Source organism: Herpailurus yagouaroundi, unplaced genomic scaffold (genome assembly GCF_014898765.1).
Source record: "Herpailurus yagouaroundi ecotype Mexico unplaced genomic scaffold, PumYag 208, whole genome shotgun sequence".
Taxonomy (NCBI): domain Eukaryota; kingdom Metazoa; phylum Chordata; class Mammalia; order Carnivora; family Felidae; genus Herpailurus; species Herpailurus yagouaroundi.
The window spans coordinates 3,981,883-4,000,515 of NW_024412439.1; the positions used below are offsets into that span (position 1 = coordinate 3,981,883).

At 47.3% G+C, this 18,633-nt stretch overlaps 1 protein-coding gene across 3 annotated transcripts in view; it reads left to right on the plus strand.

Moving 5' to 3' along the window:
• Positions 1-2,541, plus strand: part of TEKT3 (tektin 3) — a 35,740-nt gene extending 33,199 nt beyond the window's left edge. For all 3 annotated transcript variants that reach the window (XM_040453154.1, XM_040453152.1, XM_040453155.1), the window contains exon 8: positions 2,204-2,541. In XM_040453154.1, coding sequence (XP_040309088.1) covers positions 2,204-2,420 — 217 coding nt within the window. In that variant the 3' untranslated portion in view covers positions 2,421-2,541. The remainder of the gene's footprint in view (positions 1-2,203) is intronic.
• Positions 2,542-18,633: the final 16,092 nt, after the last annotated feature.

Here is an 18,633-nt window from a genome sequence, read left to right on the forward strand (position 1 = left end):
GTCTGTTTTTTTAATTTAAAAAAATCGTTTTAACATTTATTTATTTTTGAGAGACAGAGAGAGACAGAGCATGAGTAGGGGAAAGGGCAGAGAGAAAGGGAGACACAGAATCCGAAACTGGCTCCAGGCTCCGAGCTGTCAGCACAGAGCCCGAAGCGGGGCTCGAACTCATGAACCGTGAGATCATGACCTGAGCTGAAATCAGATGCTTAACACACTGAGCCCCCCAGGCGTCCCTGGTTTTTAAATTGTATTAAGTTTATTTATTTATTTTCAGAGAGACAGAGACAGCATGAGTGGGGCCGGGGGGGGGGGGGGGCGGCAGAGAGAGGAGGAAAAAGAGAGAGAATCCCAAGCAGGCTCTGCTCTGCCAGCACAGAGCCTGATATGGGGCTTGAACTCATGAACCGCGAGATCATGACCTGAACTGAAATCAAGAGTCAGATGCTTAACCGCCTGAGCCACCCAGGCGCCCCGATTATTGTCTTTTTATAAACTGTTTCCTATTCTTTCTCTTAAGTGACCACGTAGTCCTCTCTCCTCAGTGTAATTGGCCAAATCCGTGGGTAAAGGAGCGCCTGCTTAACTGCTCCTCAGGAAGAGAAAGACGTTCTAAATACAAACACGGTGGAAGGAATCACCAAAAGAGAGAGAGAGAGAGAGGGAAAGATTTGGCTTACTGTAAAAAATGGAAATCATACGTATAATAAAAACATCATAACCAAAATCAAAAAGGCAAAAAACAACTTAGGGAAAACATTTGCCAGAAGGAAGGCAGACCAAAAACAAAACAAAACAAACAAAAAAAACCAGCAAAAAAAAAAAAAAAAAAAATCAGCATGCCTAATACTGGAAGAGCTCTTTGCAAATGAATAAGATACAAGTAATACCCCAGTAGAAAAGAGAACAAGAGAAGCGGCTCAGAGCAGACCAGGCAGTTCACCGGTGACAAGGTCACCAGACGTTTGGCGAAGTTTCACTGATACTCCCGGAAACAACAATTAAAACAATATTGACCCATGTAACTTGAGGAGATGCTATAGGTTTTTCCATGGAATGAATTTTTTTTTTCTCTCTTTTATCTTAATGAAAAACGTGTCATGTTTCTTTTTACCGCCACAAGGTAATTGGAACTACAGCCTGTTCCACAGTTTTATGTAGCTGATTTCAAGCACGATCAGTTTCCGGTCTGTTATGTTTTCCGCCTTTACAAGTACATTGACTCTGGGAACTTGAGGCCTTACCTGGGGACGCTGCTGGGGGGCAGGGGCATTATGATCTGAGGAATGTCCCATTAACTAACCCCTCTCACTGTCCCCCCCACCCCCACCCAGGCTATGTTGACAGTTTGTGCTGCATTTTAGCCACTGAGTAAAGTCCCTAACAATGAAAATAATTTCCATGATGAAATAAATATAAGAAAGCCCAGCTGGGCTTTGATTTTTGCCCCCATTTTTACTATATAAAAAAAATCACACTGTCACAGGTTTACAAGTTTTGCCTCTGTTTTAAAATATGACATTTTGGGGGCGCCTGAGTGGCTCAGTCGGTTAAGCGTCTTGACTTCAGCTGGTTCATGACCTCACGGTCCGTGAGTTCGGGCCCCGCCTCGGGCTCTGTGCCGACAGCTCCGGGCCTGGAGCCTGCTTCGGATTCTGTGTCTCCTTCTCTCTCTGACCCTCCCCCACTTGTGCTCTGTCTCTCTCTGTCTATCAAAAATAAATAAATGTAAAAAAAAAAAATTAAGAACAAAAAATAAAATATAATATTTTTTAAAAAGTAGAATCCACTCCCAGCGCGGAGCCCAGCGTGGGGCTTGAACTCCCAACCTTGAGATCAAGGCCTTGAACTGAGATCAAGAGTCAGGGGCTTAACCGACTGAGCTACCCAGGCGCCCTTAAAATATAACAATTTAATATACGTGGGTATGAAAATTTGACGGTGTCCTTAAAATCCTTGCTTTTTGGATTCTGGGTGTAGTTAAGGGGAGTGGCCCCGGCCTGGTACCGGAACCACAAGGGAGCCCAAGCACTGGTTCCTTTTTTTCTGACATCGGGGTGCCCTTGGGGCTGCTGGGGGCCTCAGCCCAGCAGCCACCGTCCAGTGGGAAGCCAGTAACCACGCAGGCCCTTAACTCAGCACATAGCCGGTCTCGGGGGAGTGACTTCCGCCAACCTAACCGGGCGCTTCTCTGCCTCCGCAGCCTTGTCAATGAAGTATACGAGGTGGACGACACCATCCAGACCTTGCAGCAGCGTCTGAGGGAGGCAGAGGACACCTTGCAGTCGCTGGTCCACACCAAAGCCACCCTGGAGCACGACCTGGCCGTCAAAGCCAATTCCCTGTATATCGACCAGGAAAAGTGCATGAGCATGCGGAAGACTTTCCCCAACACCCTCCGGTTGGTGGGCTTCTGTTAGGGACCCCCCCCCCCCAGGAGGAGCCGGGGAAAGAGAACCAAAGCCACAGGGCTTTGGTGGCAGCATTGAAATCAGCTGCTCCTCTATTCACTTATTAAAGGATTGCGTTGATAGAAAGGTACGAGCGTCCTGTCCTGGAAAGTCTTTATGTTTCCTTCCAAACCTTAATTTTCTACTATTTACTAGGCTTCTGAGCTATGGGAAGGAAATAAAGAAAGACACCTGATCTAAAGGAGAAGGTTAAAAAAAAAAGAGAGAGAGAGAGAAAGGATTATTTGTATTATCCTCGTTATTCTCTGTGTAACACGAAAGGGTTGGGAAGTAGAAATGTATCTCCTCTGAGGTGGTGGGGGCCGGAATCACAGATAGGGTGGATTTTCAGCTCTGCCTCGAAGGAAACAGAAAAGGAGAAAGACTCTTGGGTACGCGGGGTACCTTGGGGGTAGTCTGAGCCAAAACACGTGTGGAAAAATACACAGTGCATTGGGAGCCATGGTTAAGGAGACCAGGCTGTGATTCATGATGGCGGGGCACGTGAGGGGAGGCCTTCAACTGCAGGTCAAGGAGTTGGGGGAGGTCCGAGCGGTGGAAATGGCCCGATGAAATCATGACTGAGCAATGAACTCAGAGAGGTGGCCGTAGAGGCAAAGACGGGAGAAATGCAAAGCATATTCTAACCCATCGACGGGACTTGGGGAACTCTTTCCAAGGGAACTGAGCGTCAAGGGGTGTGGAATGACAGAGGCATTGACCCTGGATGAGCTGCAAAATGGGGCATTGCTTGCATTCCAGGAGGTCCTGTGGTATCTCAGGAGTTGTTTTGCTTAAGTAACTTTTTCTTTACTGTAAATGAAAAACATTTGCATGCCGTATTTTGGAAACTAGAGAACACAGGCACACACAGACTCCTAAAACACACCCCTTATCATAACACCCAGCAGTGATCACGGAGGTTTGTCAACATCTTACTGCCTGTGATTTTTTTTTTAATTTTTTTTAATGTTTATTTATTTTTGACAGAGAGAGAGAGAGAGAGAGAGAGAGACAGAGCATGAGCGGGGGAGGGGCAGAGAGAGAGAGAGACACAGAATCCGAAGCAGGCTCCAGGCTCCGAGCTGTCAGCACAGAGCCCGACGCGGGGCTCGAACTCACAGAGTACGAGACCGTGACCTGAGCCCAAGTCGGACGCTCAACCGACTGAGCCACCCAGGCACCCCTTACTGCCTCCTGAACTTGCATTTAACCATCTGGAATTCAACCTCACAGGATGTCGACAGCGTTTGAATCCTTTGATGCAGAAGCCCCGACACGGAAGGTGGGGTTACCGGAGGGAATGGTTTTCTCTCTGGGTCTCCTGCTTCTCCCTTAGGGTAGCCCCGTGTCTCCCATTAGCTAGCATCTCCGTGTGTTCTCTCTGCTCTCATCCAACCGCTGATTAACCCCAAACCCCATCTCTGTCTGTTTCCTAAAACTTTCTCAGACCTGGGTCAGTCAACTTCACGAAATGTCTCAAAAGGCTAGTAGAGTTGACGTAAGCACGATAAGCTCGGACCAGGGTTCTTTTTGTGGTCTCAGTATATCATTTTAGAAATCAGACTGTAGGCTTTGCACCCTCTCCCTTCGCCTCTAATGGAAACAAAGATGTCTAAGTGCCACTCGAACACTTAGGCAATTCGAGCGATGAGGTGTGGATGGTCATCAGTTTTAGACGATAGTGACCATAAATTCCGCATGTCTTTTATTTGTTACATGCTTCGGGGAAAATCTTGCTGACATTTTCCATGAATTGCTCCCTTTTTTAAGGAATATATGCTTGCGGAGTTTTTTTCTTTTTTCTAACTTAAACATAGTGTTCCCGGAATTGCAAGAATGTGATGGGAAGACGACGTAGTTCCGACACAGAAAAAGGCTGGTTTTCTTGTTAATTTTGGTAAACCGTGGGCAAGGCTAAATTCTGCAAATAAACAGTCGGTTTCTCGTCTTAAATGTCACGGCCACTTCGCGAGGGTAAATATTCGAACGCTGAAATCCACGAACAGCCAAGAATCGCCAAGTGTGATCCTGTTGAAGAATCACCAGCCTGCAAATATCGACACGTGGTGCGGCTTGATATATTTGGGCCCCGAAGTGTCTTTCATAGTATGTGGCTTTAAGAAGGGCTTCTGGAATGCCACAGGCTTCCACCTTCCCAGGCATCGTTCAGATTTAGAAATGCGTGTAACTGCCCCTAAATAGCCAAGTCCACTGTAATTTTAGCAATTTCCATTCTTGCCCCCGGGGAAGTGTTGTCATAAACGCCTCACCTGGCACTTCTTGGAGTCCTGAGTTCAGGCTGTAAATAGCTGAGGTGGGGTCTAGTTGGGGGTTATAATTTTTGTTTCGCTCCAAAAGCAAGGATGGAGCCCTTCCCTTCGTAGGCAGGGCTGACCCAAGGCACCCGGGCGGAGGCAGAGTGGCCGCTCAAGGTCGCGTCTCCAGGCTCCCCCTCAGTCTCCACTCTGCTGGCCCTGACTCCTCCACTGTTCCCAGCAGCACTGGGTTCACGGTTGGCATCATTGCCAAGACCCGCCTTCTACGCAGAGTGCGCTGATGGTCTTTCTGGAACCCTGTATAGTCATGCATCCGTGGGGAAGAGAGACAATACTTAATCTCCTCACCAGCGATGGACAATCTGTTTCGCCTTGCAGACCAGCTCTAGATCAGAGTAGTGTGCACTTATGGAGTGTTAAGGAGGCTTCTGAGGCCCCGTGGGAGCCCGGACAGGTAAGCGTCTAGAGGTGCCATAGGCCAGTGTCATCGGCAAGAGTTATCTGCACAAACACTGTCAGCCCTGCTCTCAACGATCTGAATTCTCAGCTCAAATCTTTCTCTGTCGGCATCACAAAGGTTCCGTCTCGTGATCTCTGGCTCATTCCCTCTGCAACCTGCTGTTTGCTAATTTTGCTGGGGGCTCATAGGAGACCCTTTCTGTGGCCAACTTCTTCCCTCTAGCCAAAGGGCCTTCTAAAAGAGCTGGCCGAGACTGCAAATGAACTCCGGTGGCCTCATGGCACAGGGAAGAGGGAGCTTGTTGGGGACCCGGAGGCTTCGACTACGGCTCTAAATGGTGCCTCATTGTGTACGGAAGGCTAGGGCCTTGGAAACCGCACAAATTACGGGTGTTTCTCCATTACTATGTTTTTGTCCCCTCCCTGTAAGGTGAGTTGATATCTTTGGACGAAGTTTCAAGACTCTAGTCTTGGGTATGTCAGCCCCGCAGTCACTCAGACACAAGGACGCTTTTCCTACCCCCCAGCCCCCCACCCAATGGTGCTCTGCTTGCCTGAGATCCTGCTGTTTCTGGACACCCATGTGTTTACTGATAGCGAAACTCATTTTATATATTGGGAGGGGGTGAGGGAGTAGCCGTTTATTTGCAACAAGCTGGTGGGTTTCACCTTTCAACCCCAGGCCCTTTGATGTAGGTAACATCTCTTTGAGAGAGATGAGGCCAGGCAACCTGAGAGGAAAAAAATAAGCCAGAGCCACAGCCAAGAATTAAGAGCACCACCCACACCACAGTATGAGAGACTGAAGCATTGATGCTTTATTTATTTATCTATTTATTTATTTATGAGAACAGAGGAGAGAGGAAGAGGGAGACAGAGAATCTTTAACTGTTTTAAAAATTACATTTATTTATTTTTTGAGAGAGTGAAACAGGGCGCGAGCAGGGTAGGGCAGAGAAAGAGGGAGATGCAGAATCCAAAGCAGGCTCCAAGCTCCAAGCTGTCCGCACAGAGCCCGACGCGGGGCTCAAACCCGCCAACTGTGAGATCACGACATGAGCCGAAGTCGGACGCTTAACCGACTGAGCCACCCAGGCGCCCCTAGGGAGAGAGACAATCTTATGCAGGCTCCCCACTCGGCACACAGAGGCTGATGCGGGGCTTGATCTCAAGACTGTGAGATCATGACCTGAGCAGAAATCGAGAGTCAGACGCTGAAGTGACTTAGCCACGGAGGCTAGTTATAGTTATTATGTGACTATAGACATAGATATATGTGGTTATATATGTAGTTATAAGCATGGTTATATATAGTTTTAATATCAATATATATTGTTACATATAGTTTACATGTTAAAAATAAACAGCTGCCTTGGGGCGCCTGGGTGGCTCAGTCGGTTGAGCGTCCGACTTCGGTTCAGGTCATGATCTCACAGTCCGTGAGTTCGAGCCCCGCGTCGGGCTCCGTGCCGACAGCTCGGAGCCTGGAGCCCGCTTCAGGTTCTGTGTCTCCCTCTCTCTCTGCCCATCCCCCGCCCATGCTCTGTCTCTCTCTGTCTCAAAAAGAAATAAAAACGTTAAAAAAAATTTTTTAAAAAATGAACAAAATAAACAGCCGCCTTGATTACATCAGTCACATAAGTGACTTTATCTAGCTTTTCGTCACTGGATGGATTTTGTCGACCTGTTTCATTTCTATAGTCATGCAAGAATGTTTGCCACCGGGTCCTTCAAAGTGACCAGTTTGGAACTTGTACAAAGTCCTTCAACTACGTGCAACCCACACGAACCTCTCCGTCTAGTTTCCCTGTTGCTATCTCAAACTTAACATTAGAGAATGCCAAGCTCCTTTTAGTTTTCATAAATGGAGTCAAACTACGTTATCGTGCTGTTTGTGCAGCATATTTGTGTATTGTACTCTGAGTTAGGTCATCTCTCTTGATTGGTAGCTATGTATTTTTAAAGTTATTTTCTGGGTCTTAGTTCCCCTAAATGGTCTTCAATCCAAGCTCCTATTTTTCTTCTCTCTCTTTTTTTTAAAGTTTATTTATTTATTGTGAGAGAGGGAGAGAGAGAGAGAGAGAGAGAACGAGCAGGGGAGGGGCAGAGAGAGGAGAGACAGAGAATCCCAAGCAGAATCCACGCTGTCGGCACAGAGCCCGATGTGGGGCTCGAACCCATGAACTGTGAGATCATGACCTGAACCAGAGAGTCAGACGCTTAACCCACTGAGCCACCCAGGTGCCCCTACATGCATTTTTCTGACGGTATCTTCCACCTATGATGCGCTTATCGGGATGCAACCACAGCGTAAGTCAGGGAAGATCTGGATCCCTTTCTGTCTAATGTAGTTAGAAGAGATTGTTCTCTCAGGAAACCGCCCCATACAGTCATTATCTCGCCCCTGATGGGTCTTTCTGTCTCATCCCTGAGCCTCTGAGCCTTCTCCACCTCAAGAGCTGAATAAACATCGTCCTTCTCTTCTTGAAGGATGAACAATAAACACAGCTCAAAACTATGAAGGTGTTTACTCATCGACTCTTTCTCTCTATATTTCGTACTTAGACTCCTTCCTACATTCCCTATCGCGGTCACAACACAATGCTTAGTGTTCGTTTTGTTAAGGTGTCCCGGTGTCTCCTGAGCTCCCCATGAGCAAAGAAATATGTTGTGAACTAAGGGTCTCAAAATCCACACGATGAGATAGAGAGAATCCAAATCGAGGTAACAATGGGGGAGACCGAGTTCTGAATTCTCTTTTCCCTCCAGAGGAAGTCAGGGAGCTGTTTGCGGGAAAAAAACCTATTTTAGTGGACTAGCACCAAAATGCTGGTGTATATGGTCGGTAAACACAATCATTTCCTACCTGGGACTGAAGGCTCTTTGGGAAAAATATGCTTCCGAAGACCCAGGGGCTATCTACAGGTGTCGTTTATGGCCAGGACTGGCTTCGCGGGCAGGAGACCTGTCAGCCACTCAGGGCCCTGGGCTCAGAAAGGCTCGTACCTAGTGAGTGCTCTCCTGTCACAATCTTGAAATTCTTAACGATTTTTGAACAGGGAGCCCTGAAGTTTCATTGTTTACCGTGTCCCCTAAAGTCTGTAGCCAGTCCCGACTGTGGGAGTTTGAGCTTGATCTCGCTTGCGATATGCAGGCACGGGAAGGTCTTAAGCAAGGAGGGACATACCTCAGTTTCTGGAAGACCGCTCTGGTTTTGATGTGAAGAATGGAACTGGATGCTGATTGTCCTTTGGGAACTTAGAGTACGGCTAGCAAAACCAAATATGGCCGAAGGGTATTACTAACATAATCCGTTATAGGGGCACCCGGGTGGCTCAGTTGGTTGAGTGTCCGACTCTTGGTTTCGGCTCAGGTCATGATCTCATGGTTCAAGCCCCACTGCAGGGAGGTGGAATTCTCTGTCTCCCTCTTTCTCTGCCCCTCCCTCGCTTGTGCGCGCGCGCTCTCTCTCTCAAAATAAATAAATAAGCGTTGAAAAATAAAAGCAATACATTATGCAAATATACTGAAAAGGATCCTGGACAATTGAGGGAGGGTCATCTAAAACAGTCTCATGGTTGGGAAAAGCTATAACCTCCTCCATGGCTCCCCCCCCCCCCCCGCCAATCTTCTCTTCTCTGAGCTAAATCCCACCCAGCACTTTTCCCCCTCTGCAACTCAAGTCTCAGTTTCTGAAGTCAATGAAGAAGCTCAAAAGGCCTGAAAATCGCCATTTCCCACTTGGAGCTTCACAATGTCTTTTGGGATTGCCTCATTTCTTCAGCTTAATGCTAGAGGCTTCTATATACGATGGGGCTACTTTCCTCCCTTCTGCTTTATCGTTCGGTGAGTCCAGATAACTCCCAGAGGATTATGATGCGGTCTCTCGGTTGTTTATCTGAATCTCCACTAATCTAATTCCTCAGATACACAGGCAGCACATCCCAGAGTCACTCGGCTCTCTCCTTCACTTAATGCAGCTACGCTTCTGTTGCCGGTGAAGCTCCCGTTCCGGGCATTTCCGATAAGTACTATTTTATGACATTATTGCCAGCCACGCCATCCTTGTGACGTGTTAGCTATCAGCCCGGTCCAACAGCACTTTGTGCAGTGATAGAAATGTTCCATAGCTTCTCGATCCAACATGGTAGCAACGAACCACGCGTGGCTAATGAACGCTGACCAGAGTTCCACGTGAAAATGTAGGGCACCAAAGCTCGGGAGTGCTAGTTTGGTTGTTCCATGTCATGGAGCCAGCATAGGGCAACTCCAGAAATCAACCTGGGTCTTCTGACTCTGGGTGGTCTTTTCCCTAGACCATGATGGGTGGTCTCAACAAGCATTTATTTGCAAAGTTTTATAGAGTGTCTATTAGGCGCCTTAGGTATTTTGGGGATGCCAAGAAATAAGATAGCTTCATTGGGTCGGAAAGGGGTTAGCAAAAAGATCAGAGGATCACTCTGTTGACCTCTAAAAGCAAAGAAAAAGAAGGACGGTCGCTGTGTTCACCTTCAAGAGTCCAGAGGTGTTACTACGGCTGTTGCCCAAGACGGATCGAGTCCTGCCTCTGTGCTCGGCAGACAAGTCTCTTTGATCCCTGGAGGTTCTTTGGGGCTTGACACACACAAGCTACATGCGGTCCGTCTCCTCTGCTGTGACACTCCAAGGTCTTTGGGTTTGGTGACAGTGAGGCTAAGTAACTCGTCCAAGCCCACACAGCTACCAAGAGTCTGAGTCTGAATTGAAATCCGGATCCTTTGGACCCCAGTATTAATTACGGTAGCGGTGGGTACAGATGCCGTAAACATAGTCTGTACACGGACTCGGGTGGTCTTCGAGTGCCAGGCTAAGAAATTCGGATCGATCCACTGGCAACAGTCAGCCAGAGAAGCTTTTAGTGAACTTCTCGGTGGAAGCTATGGAAGAAGCGGGAGGTAAGAAGAATGGGTCAGTAGTGGTGTTGGAGTGGAGAGATAGGAGGGCTTCAACAAGAACCACGTATCAAGGTTTTGTGACTTAGGGGGGCCTTTCTCTCATACCCAGAAGATGTCTTAGAGGCACTGGGGACAGCGGTGGCATTGGAACTCTGTTCTAGGAGTCCGCCAGAAAGTCAGCAGCTCATTTTTAGGTCCGGAGGACCTTAACGGGCTGTGGACCACGCTGCACAAAGTTCCCGCTGGCGCCTGATGAACACGGAGCAAACCACGCCAGCCATGTTCTTTGGAATCGAGGGAGAGTCAAAGTTAAGTAACCCGTTCAAGGCCACCAGCCAGCCAGTCTTGGAAGAGAAGTGTGTACAGAAAGTACAGGAAGAACGAAGAGGCAGGGAGGTTGCCCTCAAAAAAGTCAGCAGGGTTCCAGAGCGGGGCGGTGGCGAGAGAGAAGCGAGGTGAGTCCGGGCGGTGTAGTGACTGCTGTGACATTGTGCAAGGGGTCGCGGGAGGTTGAAGATCAGAAATAGACGTGAAGGACATAAGGGAGGTGGCTGATAACTTTTAATAGTTCTCTTTGGGGAGCACAGCGTGGCCAGATAACACAGGAATTTAAGGGAAAGAGGACTATGCTCCATGGGTCGCAGGGGCGGACAGGCAGTGAAAGGAAGGGCAGAAAAGCAATAACCAGAAAAACACAAGGAGGTCAGCACAAGTCTCTTCAAGACAGAAAAAAAACCATGTTCACGTTTGTAAGCAAAGGGACAGAAGCCAGCGGACAGAGTGACAAATTTCAGACTAGAGGAAGCACACTCTACAGTCTTTAAAAAAAAAAAAAAAAAACAAACACTCTCTCTCAGGGCACCAGGGTGGTTCGGTCGGTTAAGCGTCCAACTTCCCCTCAAGTCATGATCTCAAGGTTCATGAGTTCGAGCCCCGCGTCGGGCTCTGTGCTGACAGCTGGGAGCCTGGAGCCCGTTTCGGATTCTGTGTCTCCCTCTCTCTCTGCCCCCCCCCCCCGCTCGCACGTGCTCGCTCTCTCACTCAAAAATAAACATTAAAAAAAATTAAAAACAATACTCGTTCAACCCTTCTTACTTGTTTACTATTCCTGAAGCAGTATTTTTAAGCTGTAGTAATTGAAAGTGGGATAGGCAGACAGATCAATGAATCAGGAAGCCCAAAAACAGTCCCACAAATATATGTGGATCTGATAAAATCAAGGCATCATAACAGCGGGAGAAAAAAATGGATTATTCAGTAACTGGCTATTTGCAAAAAAATTAGGTTATAATTTCATGTGATACACTAACATAAATTGTAGCTGGTTACAGAGGTTTGTTTTTTTTTTTTCATGTTCATTTATTTTTGAGAGACAGAGACAGAGAGAGAGGGAGACAGAGGATCCCAAGCAGGCTCTGTGCTGACAGCACAGAGCCTGACGTGGGGCTCAAACCCACAAACTGCAAGATCATGACCTGAGCGGAAGTCAGACACTTAACCGACTGAGCCACCCAGGTGCCCCATGGAGTCTTAAAAACCGTGTTGGGGCGCCTGGGTGGCGCAGTCGGTTAGGCATCCGACTTCAGCCAGGTCACGATCTTGCGGTACGTGAGTTCGAGCCCCGCGTCAGGCTCTGGGCTGATGGCTCAGAGCCTGGAGCCTGTTTCTGATTCTGTGTCTCCCTCTCTCTCTGCCCCTCCCCCGTTCATGCTCTGTCTGTCTCTGTCCCAAAAATAAATAAACGTTGAAAAAAAAAAAAATTAAAAAAAAAAAAACAAAAAACCGTGAAAGTACTCAAAGAAAACGTAGGTAAATTTAATATTAATCTAAGCATATCAAAAGCATAAAACTTTTTTTAAGTTTATTTATTTTCAGATGGAGAGAGAGAGTGGGGGAGGGGCAGAGAGAGAGAGAGAGAAAGAGAGAATCTCAAGCAGGCTCCGACTGTCAGTGCAGAACTTGATGCATGGTTCGAACTCACAAACGGTGAGGTCATGACCTCAGCCAAAATCAAGAGTCAGACGTTTAATTGAGCTACCTAGGAATCCCTCAAAAGCATAAAATTCTAACTCACAGCTCTAGGCCAACGAAACTAGAAGCAAATTCTAGGTGGTTCTGTTAGAAAACATTTGATGTAGAGCTAATGGAGAAAATCATCAAATATTGAGGAGTCAAATGGTTTGCAATTGAGTTATTTGCATCGAGCGTCCAACTCTTTAAGAATCCTCATTGGGGCGCCTGGGTGGCTCAGTCGGTTAAGCGGCCGACTTCGGCTCAGGTCACGATCTCGCGGTCCGTGAGTTCGAGCCCCGCGTCGGGCTCTGTGCTGACAGCTCAGAGCCTAGAGCCTGTTTCAGATTCTGTGTCTCCCTCTCTCTGACCCTCCCCCGTTCATCCTCTGTCTCTCTCTGTCTCAAAAATAAATAAACGTTAAAAAAAAAATTAAAAAAAAAAAAAGAATCCTCATAAATTGCCAAGTATACAGGTAAGGTATGCCACTGGCCACATGGACAAGTCATTTGACATCACTGAAGGAATTGATCAATTAAGGAATTGATTGATATTAGAAAGGCCATGAAGTAATTCTTTAAAACACACACACACACACACACACACACACATACACACACAGAGCTCACTTGTAATTTCAAACACTCGTTTGAGTGCCTTTATTCCAATGTAGTCTGTGTAGAAAATCAACTCTTTGTTTTTCAATGTTTATTCATGTTTGGAGAGAGAAAGCGTGAGTGGGGGAGGGGCAGAGAGAGAGGGGGACAGAGGATCCGAAGCGGGCCCTGTGCGGACAGCGGAGATCCCAATTCAGGGCTCGAACTCACGAACCGTGAGATCACGGCCTGAGTTGAAGTCGGGCTGAGCCTTCCAGGCGCCCCCGAAGTAAAGGCTTGTACTTCCTGCCACTACTGTCACACCACGTACTGAAGAAACATTTCAAATGGGCCCCACTGGATTTTAATTTCCAGTTTGAGTGCATTTCCTGTGTTATTGCGGGGTGTTCAGTGAGCGCAATACTGAGAAGACTGCCCTTTCGGAGCAACTTCTTTTATTTTTAGGGCAACTCCCTTCCTCAATGCCTCCTTCGCTAGCGTTCCGTGTACCTGACTCCAACACGCATTTTCCAGTCCCCACCATGACTCACAAAATAATTGTCAACTAAAATAAACACGTCTTCTCAGGCACCGTAGTTTCCAACAGAATGGCGTCACCAGCCTCTTCTTCCTTGAATACACGTCTCTTATCTTCCAAGAGTGAGTTCAAACGTTGGCGCATCGGTGGTTGAACCCAACCACAAGCCAAAAACAAACACGAGCCTTGCTGCCACCCCCCCCCCCCGTGACGTTGTGTTTCCATGCCATGTGCTGTTATTACTCTGCTTCGTTCAACTTGTGGCCGCTGATTAAAGAATTCCATGACTACGTATTGCTCAAGACGGGCTAAGTTACGCTGCGGTAACAAAGGATCCCCACATCTCATCGGGCGAATTGCAAGTCTGGCTCACGTCACTTGAAGGCTCGTGGATTCAGGCTGGTGGAAGGGCCACTACTGGAACGTGGACGAGGTGTCATGGACGTAGGGGGAGAGAGAACATGGCCGACGGCACACCGGCTTTTGAAGTCATGTTCCCACTCCCCTTTCTCTGACTAACGCAGGGCCCACGGCCATGCCTTGCTTCAAAGGCAGCACAGAGATGCGGGGCTGTTGGACACACAGAGGTGAAGAATGGGAAATAGGTAGCGACCAGCACTAATGACTTCCACATGCTTATTGGACTTCCTCGCCAAGCCCAAATGTGTCAAAAGCTATGAAGCTGGTTTTCCAAACCTCGGGAAAATATTTTGAGTCGAGCCTGTTTATGCTTTGGAGACGGCTTTGAATGTTGGCTTTGAAGTTTCAGGCTCCTTACATTAAAAAAAAATATTCAATTTACAACCGGGAAGCAAGATCTTGTGCTTGTTCCAGAAAAAACTCATTCCCAGGAGGTTTACGAAAAAGGTCACTGCTGGAAAATGATGCAAAATCTCCGTCCCCTATCTAACAAAATTTCTAAACAGACAAATCACGGCAGAGTAGAACAAATAAGTCCCTTGGTCCAGTGAAATCCAACTTTAATTTATTGTTTTTTATGTTTCTGAATAATCTCACACCCAACGTGGGGCTTGAGCTCATGAACCCGAGATTGAGAGTCACATGCTCTACCGACTGAGCCAGCCAGGGGCCCCCAGTGAAACCCGGTTTTAAAACTTGTCAGACTTCCCCTTGAGGTCTTCAGTTGGGGTTGTTTGTAAGAGATCTCCTTGCCTATCACTTCTCGCACATGCACATTCATCATGGTCTATATTTGAATTAGACTGGAATCCTCTTTCCTATTTATATTTATAATTTTATTTTGAGCTGTAGTGTTTTTATTACTATTTTCATTGCACTCTTATTTAACAAACCGCTTTGGAGTCATTGATTCTTTTTTTGTGAACTGAGGATGAAGTGTGACGATAACAACAACAACAACAACAACAACAGATGAAAACACAAAGCATAATGTGTAAAGAAGATAAAACGAAGGACTTAAATGAATTAGGTAGACCTCATTGTACAGGATGGACATAGTCAATACAGGTTGACTTTAAAGTACATCTTGGGGTGCCCGGGTGGCTCCGTCCGCCGGGCGTCCGACTTCAGCTCAAGTCACGATCTCATGTTTCGTGAGTTTGAGCCCCGCGTCCGGCTCTGTGCTGACCCCTTGGAGCCTGGAGCCTGCTTCGGATTCTGTGTCGCTCTCTCTGCCCCTCCCCTGCTCGTGCTCTGTCTCCGTGTCTTTCCCTCAAAAGTAGATAAAACATTAAAAAGAATTTAAAGTATATCTTAATTTCTACAATCTTCAACAAGAAGTGTTTTCCCATTGGGTGTGTGGGTCCAGAAGCTAATTTATCAAGAAATGAAATTTAGAATATTTCTGAGTAAAGTATTTAGGTGAACAGTACCTCATGTGCCCTGGAGAACCTATATTTGGATGATTCGTGAAAACAATATAAGCAGAACTCTGTATCTCCAGAGACAGGTAAAGTGGAAAACCGTATGTCTTTGATTTCCAAAAAATGGTAAGCAATCTGAAAAGTTCAAAGCTCGTGATCTCAGAGAAGGTGATTCCTTTTCTCCATTCTATCAGTCAATGTCCTTCTAAAAGTTTTTTTTAATTAACGTTTATTTATTTTTGAGACAGAGAGACAGAGCATGAGCGGGGGAGGGGCAGAGAGAGAGGGAGACACAGAATCCGAAACAGGCTCCAGGCTCTGAGCTGTCAACACAGAGCCCGACGCGGGGCTCGAACTCACGGACCGCGAGATCGTGACCTGAGCCAAAGTCGGATGCTCAACCGACTGAGCCACCCAGGCGCCCCGACAACGTCCTTCTAAATACCCCCAACCGGTTTGGGGGTGGGGGGAGTTGGCTTTCATTGCAAGAAACACCCCAATTATTTAATTGATCTCATTTTAACTTTATAACTCATAACATGGTGAATCACGATGAGTCCACGATCACCACTCCTCACGGAGGAAGGACCCTGGAAGGGGCAGAGAAAGGCCAGCCACGTTCTCTTCAACACTCTTCCACGAGGAGGAGAGAGCAGTCCATCCTCTGTGAACCAAAATAAGAAAAGATAGAGAAGAACGGTCTTTCTGTCGGGCACTAGTGACGATTTATAGCACAGCCGAGAGAGGACATTTAAAGTAAAATTTGGGGGACAGCAAGGGGGGACCAAACGCACGAACTAAGACACAAAGAGGCAATCGAGCTGGCGAGAAATGGTTTGCTTTTTAAGACCCTGGCAGCCCGTCCCATTCATCCAAGGATCCGTCCAGGGATTGATGCTTTTGGATCCTGTTGATCAGAAGGGAAGCCCCTCACCGCCCAGCTCCATCATTTTGTCACGGAGCCACGCGTCCCCGTGTGCTGAAAGAGGGGTTAAGTCTCGGGCCACAGACGGCCCGCGGCTGGAGTGTGCGGCCGAAAAAAGAGCGACAGAATCCAGCACGGCAACCAACAAACCAGTCTGGACATCCTGGGCATCTGTAGGGCCGCAGCGTCCCCATGCACTTGCCGGGAGGGCTGCACAACGAACGAGGTGTTTATAAGCCTCGATGAAAACTGAATGTTCCCACACCCCCCGCGAGCCTGCCGGGGAGTCCAGTGACACCGGCAGCTGCTGTCCCCACACGTAGAGAGTGGGGCTGGTGATTCCCTCCGACTCGAGAGAGAAACGTTATAGGAACATTCCCTGGCAAAGACGAAGTCCTCTAGAGTGCTCCAGGAAAATAGTTTTGAGCACAGAACTTGCCAGGTCTGGATAAACATAGTTCCGTCCCTCAGATGTTTTGAGCATGACTGAATGTTCTCACCGAACAGCCTTTCATCAGATGCCTTCAAATAGTTCACAGAAAAGCCTGACCCTGTTCCAAGCCGTGGCTGGTCGAGAGTTCCCGTGCCCACCGTTCTGGGGACCCAACCCTGGCAAGGGTTCATGCTTTTGAGATAAAGTGAACCAGGGAGCAAGTGAAAGCTTTATGTTTTTATTTAAAAAATTTTTTTAATGTTTATTTATTTTTCAGAGAGAGAGAGAGAGAGAGAAAATGCAAGGGGGGGGGGTGGGCAGAGAAAGAGAGAGGGAGACATAGACTCCGAAGCAGGCTCCAGGCTCTGAGCTGACAGCACAGAGCCCGACGCGGGGCTCGAACCCACCATCTGTGAGATCGTGACCTGAGCCGAAGTCGGACGCTTAACGGACTGAGCCACCCGGGCGACCCCCCAAATGAAAGCTTTAGAGAAAGCTAGTGGCAGGGGCATTATGCTCTCACAGGAAGGTCTGATTCTGGTCTTCCGGCTAATGGACTCGGGAAACGTGTTTACACCCTGAACCTCTTTTTCCTCATGTTTAAAATGGGAATAAGAATAATGATAACAGTGAGTCTTTACATGCATGGCTCCTAAGTGTTTAATCAGACTGAAAAGCAGAAAGGGTTCGACCTTGTCATAGAAAGGCTCTCAAAGTCCCGGCACGCGCTAGGTGTTCAGGAAGCAGCATAGAGGATGGGAGAAGGATAATAATGTCCTGATGGCCCTTATCCCTGTGGCTGTCATGACACTAGGCCTTCTTGAGACATTCTATGATTCTACTCTACTACTTTCTTGTTTTTTGTTTTTGTTTTAATGTTTATTTTTGAGAGAGAGACAGAGGCAGAGCGTGAGCAGGGAAGGGGCAGAGAGAAAGAGGGAGACACAGAATCCGCAGCAGGCTCCGGGCTCCGAGCTGTCAGCACAGTGCCCAATGCAGGGCTTGAACCCACAAACCGTGAGATCGTGACCTGAGCCAAAGTCCGACACTTACCCGACTGAGCCACCCAGGTGCCCCTTTTGTTTTGTTTTGTTTTGTTTTGTTTTGTTTTTTAAACCAGTCTTCAAGTCGAAGTGACAGAATGGATGGACACAAGGTGCACCATTAGGTTGGAAATATTAGATGTTTCAAAGCGATGTAAATAAGTAAGTTGGAAAAGAGCTCAAAGCAATGCTCAGCAGCCAAAGGGTGGTGCATATAAACATCAGGTCGCCACAGGGCAGGCATTCTAGAAATACATGGAGGTTTGGAGATTCGTGCGTCTTTCTAACTATGCTCTCATTCATTCATTCAACAAATATCAGTGAAGTGCTTATTTGATGCCAGGGACTATAATTAGGCACAGTAATCGGGAAACGCAAGAGAAGTCTCAGTTTTCCAAGCCTTCTAGATTAAGGGAGGAGTACAGTAAAGAAATAACGCGAAGAAATAAAAACGTAATCGAGTGTAATCAGATTCTTCTTTTTTATGTGTGTTTTTTTTTAAAATATACTTTTGAGAGAGAAAGAGATGGAGAGAAAGCGGGGAAGGGGCAGAGAGAGAGGGGGAGGGAGAGAATCCCAAGCAGGATCCCTGCTGTCAGTGCAGAGCCCGACGCAAGGTTCAAATCTCGCAAACCGTGAGATCACGACCTGAGCCGAAACCAAAAGCTGGACGCTTAACCGACCGAGCCACCCAGGCGCCCCAAGTATAATTAGATTCTTAACAACTGGATTTGGTATTCATAGTGTCAACAGCCTGTGAGTAGTCACACACTCACACACGATTTTTACAAGACTTCATTTTTTTTTTTTTTTTTTTAGAGAAGTTGCAGTTTTACAGAAAAATGGAGAAGGTACAGAGATTTCTCGTAGAGCTCTACCCACACACACAGACCGCCTCTGCCAATATCAACATCATAGTATGCAGAGTAATTTCACTGCCCTAAAAATCTTTTTAGCCCTGCCTGTTCATCCCTCACATCTCCCCAAGCCCCTGGCAATCGTTGATCCTTTTAGTGTCTCCATAATTTTGCCTTCTTCAGAATGGCATACGGTCAGATTGGCTTCTTTCACTTGGGTGATAGGCAGTTGAGTTTGCTCTATGTCATTTCGTGGCTCAAGAGC